Raw genomic sequence first — 8,936 nt, 5'->3', positions numbered from 1 at the left:
CTATAGAATATGCACATCTTCATGTCGAAGTATCTTGTAAAGAACCCAGTAGAAAATATTGAAAAAGAGAAAGGCCAGAGGGAAGCCAGCCCTCGACACAGTGTCAATCTTTTTGGCTCTGTCGATAAATAACTTCCTCATCTCTTCGGTGCTTTTACCCACTCTACCTGATAATGCAACAGGTGGATTTTGGGTGGTGTTTCTCGTGTTTCCTGGGGTGTTCCCGATTGTGACAGCGTTGTTGATGCTGGACTTTGAGTCCTTGCTGTTGCTGGGAGTAGAGGTGACAGCGACTGTGGAGGTCACTCGGCTTTCATGTACCTCCCCTTCCTGTTTGGGAGACAAGGATAAACATTAGAGTGGGGGGGGGGGGATTGACTGATGGGGAAATTAAACACCCTTGAAACAACTGAACAACCAAAGTAAGCAGCGGAGCAACTCTGAACGCACAACATAGGTCTTTGAAGCAGATCGGCAACAGAAGACCACTCGTGAGCTAAAAACAGGAAATGTAGGTTACAATACGCACACGGGCTCACACGGGCCGGGCCCGCCCATCCAGGAATCAGCCCCCCCCAGGACAGACTACAACACTATTTTAAATAAAGTTGCAACCACTCCACTGGCTATTTATAATGGTGCTTTTCACATCATCTTCGAGACAATGAAGATCACGGAGTCGGACTGTCACATGAGCAAAGAGTCTTCCTGGTTTCACGGACTGAGGCGGACGGTAGAAGCTTTGGTTCCCGTGCTACTAGTACAGATCCGGAATGAGGTCAAGAAAAGTTTTTGAATTTTAACATTGAAAGCCTTATTTACGGATCCAAAAATCAGTTAAAAATACCTGTACACATCATCTCTGATTTACTTTTACCTTTTGATGATGATCCATATCACCATAATATATATATATATAATTATTATAATTATAGATCACCATATGGATGGCGTAAATCCAATTCGGAGAGGAATGAACTACTTGGCGGAGGTCTGCGCTCTCTGAGTGCTTTTCTAGTTTGAAAATGACCCCGTGGGGAGAGACCAACTTATTTATGTCGCACACAGGTCACTGCAGGTAATGTAACTACCATTTCCTTTATTTATAATGTATCATCTCATCTCATATTTTATCCCATCTGCTATTAATCAGGTGCATGACTTTTAAAAGAAAGTGCACATTCTGTTGAATAATTAAGGAAACACAACCTCTTATGTGTCTTGTGCACGGACGATGCAAAGGACAGGGTGAAGTGGAGAACATTGATTGGTTGTGGCGACGCCTCACGGGACAAGCCGAAAGTTCAGTATTTGTGTCTTGTGCATCTCACATAGGACAAATGCCTGAAATTGTCCTATTTCTTTCTGAACCTGCATGTTAAAAACTCAGTTGCCTCTGACACAGCTGAAATGTTCTGCCTTTTTTTTCCCCAACATTGAGACATTGTGTGAGTTGACTGAATGCTGACTTGATCCCGACCCGCAGAGATCTTATTCATGCATGGATTATAGGTTCGTCTCTTTCTTGAGAAACAACTGAAATCTAAAAAAGAAACCTAAAAAAAAAAAATACACATGATGAAATTACAGGCATGCTTTATCATTCCTACAGTACATTTAATAACGTTTGAAGAACATCGAATATTTTCTGTCACACATCAGGAATAGTGTTCTTTCCATCAGCATTTTTTAAACCCCCGCTCATTTCTTTCTAAACTAATGGCAACACATCAGCAGAAGATGGCAGCCTCAAACCACAGAAGTCCACACTGGTCTGGTGCAGTGTTTCCATATTGTGTACGTGTTTGTGTGTGGGTATAAAAATGTAAACGTACAGGTGTATTGTTATGATGTATTGTTTTTTTCAGAGTGATGTAGTGTGGACTGTGGACCGTGTTATCTGGCGCATGGTTTGTCTTTTTTTTTTCCTTTTACCTTGCTCTTGTTCTTGTGATAACGTCTGAATCGCAGCAGCTCTTTATGTTGCCTCGATACAAAGTTGACAGCAGCATATTCCAGCAGTGCGGAGAAGACGAAGAGAAGACACACTGCCATCCAGATGTCTATGGCCTTGACATAAGAGACCTGTAACCCCCCCCCCCCCCCCCCCCCACACACACACACACATTAACACCATTAGTATGAATCTGCTGAATTTACCCAACCAGAAATATATGAACCTGCAGCACAAATTGTTGTTGTTGTTGTTGTAGTAATGTGATTTTGCATTTAGTGTGGGACAATGCTGAACATTAGTGAACCTTAAATTTACTAATGCTAATGTTGATTTATTGGTTGGTCAGTTCACTTTACTGATCTTCAAAATGAATCACTTGACTTCATGAGCTTGGACATATGATGGTTCAGGTTTTAGGGTCATCCTGTTTTATTTTCTAAAGAAAGACTGCAATTAGTCATGTATATATATACAGCTGTTGTTGCTGTATATATATACATGTTGTTGTTGATTAGCTCCTGGCCCTTTCTCTTTTAACCCAACAGGTCCAAGAGGTGGGCTGTCCACATAGTCTTGGATATTCTTCTTGGAACAGTGCCTTGATATATACTGTATATGCGCCTCCACCTCTCTCTCTTTGTTCTGTTGTGATCTGGCGCTTTATAAATAAAATTGAATAAAATTGAATTGACCCACTACTTATAATGACTGTCCTAAACAATTTATGATGGCGTACTCTGTCATGCTGTTGCGTCAAAAAAAAAGTATCCTTCATCTTTATGAAATAATGACTTATTCAGACACGACATACTGGAGCGCAAACTGCTGTTGAGAAGTGGAAACACGAGAAACCTCTAAGCACACAAACACACACACACACACACACACCTTCGTCATCTTGCAGAGGTGCATGTGCAGACTATGTGTGTACTAATCAGGGTTACATAATGAAGTGCTCCATGTCTGATTTTTTCTCATGCATACAAGATACCAGAACAAGACCAAAGGGCTCCTTCTCACTCACGCTCTGGTGGATGCATAATGTGCATAATCAACACTCAGCATGGCTTTTGCTTACAGAAAATCCACCAATGGAAACAGAGGGGAAAATAGGCACCTTAAGGCACTCACCTGAGAAGTAATTAGTCTCTCTAAGAAGAAGCCTCTTGGATGAGAGGCGAAACGTCTTCAATTAAACTTGAACTAGTCCAGTTGATTCTCCGTGTTAACTGCATATCATTATCAGTGCATTTACACTGAACCCTCACTCTTTGCACAATCCTGATGCTGACTGCGTTGTGCGACGCTTTCCACAACGGCCTGTCAGACGCCATTAAAGATGAGCTGGCTATCCGGGCTCCCCCCACAGACTTAGACTCTCTGGTAATGCTGGCCTACTGCGCTGATGCACCTGCTCCAACAGGAGTATAAGCAGCTGGACCCCCGACCAGTCTCTCAGAACTGAAGAAGCTTCTTGGATGAGAGGCGAAACGTCTTCAATTAAACTTGAACTAGTCCAGTTGATTCTCCGGGTTTTGCTCTTCGTACTCTATGGCCCCCTCCTTACCTTACAGAGCTCATTATGCCATATCGCCCCGGTAGGGCCCTGCGGTCCCAAAATGCTGGCCTGCTCTTGGTTCCAAACAATTCCAAGGGGGGCAGAGCTTTCAGTTATCAAGCTCCTTTATTGTGGAAGCAGGTCCCCGTTTTGGTTCATGACAAAGACACCATCTCTATGTTCAAGAGTAGACTAAAGACTTTCCTTTTTATCAAAGTTTATAGTTAATCAGTACAATAATCAATATGCTGTCATAGTCCAACACTTGTGGCATAACCTCCTATGACACACTGAGCTCCTCCCTCTCTATCTGATTATTCATGTTATAAATATATGTCAGTAATCCCTCTCTCTGTCCCCGTTTGTCTCTCAGTCTGCAGGTCCTTCTGTCCGTGGTGCTGCAGAACCTGGACCTGTGGCCCTTAACCCTGATGTCCCTATTGATAGCTCTCTCTCTCTCTCCCCCTCTCTCTCTCTTACACACACACAATCCCGAACAGACAACATGCCCAAAATAACTTAAAAAAATGAATGAATTGAATTGAATTTTTTTTTAAATCACACCTCTATGCAAATCAAAAATATCGTCATATATTTATTTTTTATTATCCTTGATGCTGAAAAGAGACTCTTTTGTCACAAATAGTTGAACACATAAGAATAATGGAACTTATGCTTTCAGCCTCCGTCTACAACAGCACAAGGGGAAACGACCTGGATGGAAGATGGAACTGTTTTACCCAATCCGTGTACAATGACAATGTTGACGAGACGTCAATTGTAGCTGTTGACTCATTTCAGTTTTTTTATTTTATTTTCTGTATGCCTCCCAATGGTTAAAAATAAAATAAATTCACTTTAACACAATTATGCAGTCTATGTGAGGTCTATAATTTTTTTTATTGTTTTTCTCCGGTTGAAAGTATGACTCAAATTTAGTTTATGCTGTACAGTTTATTTGTTCTAGTTTCTCCTCTACATGAGGATACACATACGCCTATACTAACTGACTGAGAGGCAAATGTAAAGCCCTGACAGGACTCTCACAAAAAACTGACAAATACAGATGGACAACCATTCGCACTCACTTTCACACCTATGGGCAATTTAGCTACATGTGTTGAGACCGTGTGAGGAAAAGTAGGGCGTTAAAGGAAGCCCTCACAAACATAGCTGAAAAATAAATTACACAAGCACAGACCTTAGGCAGTGAAGTCCTGGAGCCTGAGCTCTGTGTTGTCATTGTGAGGACGGTGGTGATGCCTAATGCCACTCTGGCTGGGGCAGCATCCATGTTGATCCAGAAGGAGACCCAGGATAGAATAACAATGAGCAGAGAGGGGATATACATCTGGATCAGGTAGTAGCCCATCTGGCGCTCAAGATGGAACCTCACCTCGATACAAGTAAATTTACCTGCAAGAGACACACAAAAATAATATCACTATTTATTACCTCTGTTTTTGACGCCGTTTGTTTGTCTGTCTGGTTCTTGGCACTATTACGCAAAAACTGCTGGATTGATCCTGATGAAAAATAAATTATCTGAAGATGAGTCTTGTCTAACAGATACAATAAAGTTTTGAGAGTGATCTGGATACACATCTGGAGAGAAAGAAATTCAGTTTTTTCCCCTTTACATAATGGAGACTTAAAATACAAATATATTGTAATATATGCAAAAATCACAGTCGTAAAGGGGACCAATACGCACTATCATGCAAGATGTCTTCTGGGTCTGATCCGGGATGAGGTCAGGAAAATAATGAAATTGAAAACCAAATTTACAGATTTAAAACGAAGTTAAAAATAAACTCAGATTCACTTTTACTTTTCATGGTTGGTGTACAAAGATAATAGTTAATAACATTTTGGTGATAATCCAGATCGTCATGTGGACTGTGTAAATCTAATTACAAGGGGAATTTCTCCGCTGCATGGTTGAGGTCTGCGCTCTCAAAGTGCTTTTCTAGTTTACAATGCTTACATCTCATTTCATTCAATATAGTCTGGTCCTTAGAGAGGAGGGGGGGGGGGGGGGGCTGTCTTAAGCAAATGAAAAAAGCAGATCTGATGTCTCGGGCACAGATGATGAATAATGGTGTGAGATTGATTGTCCTACCAACATCAAATCCACAGTTCTCTGTGAGTCTTCATTTTGAACTGTCTTTCGTTGGATTACAGGTACTCATAAAGACATCAAAGAGCTATGTCTCAATTCAAGCAAAGGTTTTGATTAGCTGGGTCTACTGCATGATGCTGGCAGACATTCAGGTCATACAATAAAAATAGTCCTACACAAACCTGCTGGTGATGCCACAGACAGCGCTGTGGCTAAACACTTGGTCTTGCTTGAAGTCAGCTCATTATGCAGCCTAAAATCTATAAATATCTATAATCCCTGTGCTTCTCTGAGTCTCCTGAATCATTCAGTGTCCGCTCACCCCCCCAGAGCCCGAGGTCAAATACTCCACATCTGTCTCTGTGGTTTGTTCCCATTACCGGTAAATGAAAAGACCACATCAGCCTGGATGCCATTCTGTGTGTTTCTTCCTCTTGCAGCTTATACCTCTACCACTCAAAAATCTCTTTAAAATACACATTACCTGTGATTTGCATTTACTTTTCATGGTTGGTGTACAAAGATAACAAGAACAATTTAGAAGCTTTTGATTATGATCCGGAGTAAATCTAATTACAAGGGAAATGAGCTTCTTGGCGGAGATTCCTAGTTTTCTTTTTTCTTGTCTTCCCAGTGATCCCAGCAGCACAAACATGATGGGGATGTAGCAAACTTTTCACCCCGTGTACATGTTACCTGTGTTGTAGTGCTTGGTGCAGTATCTGAGGTCCGAATCATCTTTGAGGATGAACTGTGGTAGTGTGAGGCCGTCGGCCACTTGGACTGGTCCATTCTCCTGCCACTCAAAGATCAAGTCGTTCATGGTGTAGCCAACTAAAAAGCACAAACCACAAGGGCGTTTACTAACCAAAAAGAGTAACAATAATAAAACATCACGCATGAAACAAAATTCCATGGATTAGAAATTACTGTAGTATTGGGTATGCTTACCATTTTGAATAAATTAAACTTCATAATTCTTTTCTATGTCTATTTTGTAGTTGGGTATTTTGATTCACATACTGAATTGATTTTTTATTTATATTTAAATATAGAAAAAAATACATTTTCACCATATGAAATTTATTCATTTCTACCAATATTGAACCAAAGGATTTCAATTAATTTTAGTCGGAAAGTGTCAACCAAGGAGTCCGATAGCACAAAGTATTTTAAGAAAAGTAAAGACTTACTTCTTCCTCTTCTTCTTAGCATTATTATTGTGATTAAAAAAAGTGCATGTGTAAGAAAATATGTAACATATCTAGCAAATATCTAAATTAAAAACAGTAAAGGCTGGATTATTGATCTCCTCAAAATAGAATCACCTCGACTCCACTTCCAGGCGGAGGACTGGAGGAACAGTGGACTGAACCTCCCTTCTGCTAAAAAAAAGTAGATGACATCGTCGAATACTAAAAACCACAGCCACCCCAGACAGACAGGGAGATAAACATGCCATCAAGCTTATGCTCCAGTGGGTGGCAAGAGTCAAATAGTCAGCATTAGTCTATGTGTGTGGGTTTAATCATAATGTCACACAATAAAAGAGAATAAAATTCTTATTACATTATTTAATGTTACTACATTGCATTAGCCTGTAAGCTGTCATGACAGTTGGAAAAGGATCAGGAAAAATTAATTACTTCATACTATAAACTACTAGAGGAATCCCCCATCTGTTTTGTAAACATCATTTCACGTTACAAATGTAATGTATCATAAAGTTTGCAACTACTAATTAGACATTTAGTAAGTACAGAGCCTGCCTCTGCCAAGACCAGAAAAAACCCCGCTTGTTTGCCCACGCCCCGCTTTACATACCAGATTACATCCTTCATAGGTAAATATAGCCTAGAGAAATCAGCAGCAACAGAAAATATCAAGTTTCACTGTCAAATAAATGTAATGAGGTAAAACAATTAATATTTTCACCTTTGCAATATAACGATAAAGAATAAACTGAAAAGTACTGGAGTCAGCTGACACTGCCTGTACTGACATGCATTCTGACCGACATCACAATAACACAATCATTGTAGTTACACATAATAGTAAAATGAAATTGTACTTGAAAGTACATTTGATAGCGGCAGAGTAATCCCAGAAACATACACGATCAACTGAGAGATGGCTGGATACTTAACCTTCGCATAAACAAACTGTTATAATTAATGTGGCAATAAAACTAATTCAATCGAGGCGCTCCTCAAACATGCTCATCTTCATCATCATCATTTTCAAATAATTACTCATATTCTGTCTCCCAAAACACATGATGGCAAGATTAGGAAAAGAAACAAACTACACAAATGTATGAGCATAATGACCGAGGGAGTGGAAGCCACATTAAAATGCATGTATTCAGTGCACTGTAGGGCCTTTGGAAAAAAAAAAGCATAAACCAGCTGGTATATACTGGTGCAAGCCTTCAGCCATTCACAAAAGATTTTGTTCATCCTGCCAGAAAAGGCTCAGCTAAAAGTACCGGTATGAGAAATGTGTGTGCATGTAGAAAAAACAAAAACCAAAGCCCACACAAAACAAGAAGAAACTGAAAGGACCCTGCCCTCAGCTTTCCACACAAGGAGGCGTGCTGCCTGGCTTCAGAGATTTAAAATCTTGCAGTTGCCCCTGGTGGTGGCAGTGTCTCCGACTGTCAACACAGAACATTTACAAATTCTGCTGGTCACATCTCTTGTGTGCGCTCAAAACAAAAAAATAAAAAACTTAAACTACTTCAGACAGCTGAGCAGGAGAAAAAATATATACATTTATAAAGGAATGACAATATGAACATCACAATAACCTCCAACTTAATACTTTACATGATGTCTATATCTATATATATCGCATATCTATGGTATTAAATGAAATTGTGTTCCCTCAAATATCCACATTGGCATGACTAGTAATTTCCTCTAATCCTCATCACCGTGTGTGTGTGTCTCTTTATGATTATTGGTTCTTGTGCTGCATGACATCAGATTCAGCAGCAACACAGCAATGAAAACAATCTACATGCATTTATAAATACAAAGAGTTAGATCTATGTATAGTAATGCCTTTGGCTAACAGGATGGAGAAGAATAAAACTACCAATGAACACAAATAATCTGAGTGTTTTATGTGTCCCCTGCGGCCCGGGCAAGCTTCTGATTGGACAAAGGAGGAATTAGTCATCATAACCCCTATCAACATTTTTATACACAGCTGTGGTTACTTAAAAATAGGTTGCCATTCTCTTTAAAGAGAGAAGAGAGGATTCTATTGAACATACTTAAGTTACATAGACGGAT

The 8,936-nt window shown here is 39.9% G+C and overlaps 1 protein-coding gene across 1 annotated transcript in view; it reads right to left on the bottom strand.

Moving 5' to 3' along the window:
- Positions 1 to 8,936, bottom strand: part of glra3 (glycine receptor, alpha 3) — a 26,256-nt gene continuing 17,320 nt past the window's right edge. The window contains exons 6-9 of the mRNA XM_068750995.1: positions 6,334 to 6,471; positions 4,717 to 4,931; positions 1,936 to 2,085; positions 1 to 330 (exon numbers count right to left, since the gene is read on the bottom strand). Of these exons, the coding sequence (XP_068607096.1) occupies positions 1 to 330; positions 1,936 to 2,085; positions 4,717 to 4,931; positions 6,334 to 6,471 (833 nt within the window). The remainder of the gene's footprint in view (positions 331 to 1,935; positions 2,086 to 4,716; positions 4,932 to 6,333; positions 6,472 to 8,936) is intronic.

This window comes from Brachionichthys hirsutus, chromosome 17, assembly GCF_040956055.1.
Source record: "Brachionichthys hirsutus isolate HB-005 chromosome 17, CSIRO-AGI_Bhir_v1, whole genome shotgun sequence".
NCBI lineage: Eukaryota > Metazoa > Chordata > Actinopteri > Lophiiformes > Brachionichthyidae > Brachionichthys > Brachionichthys hirsutus.
The sequence above is the reverse complement of the archived record's forward strand: the minus strand, read 5'-3'. Positions and strand labels throughout refer to the sequence as shown.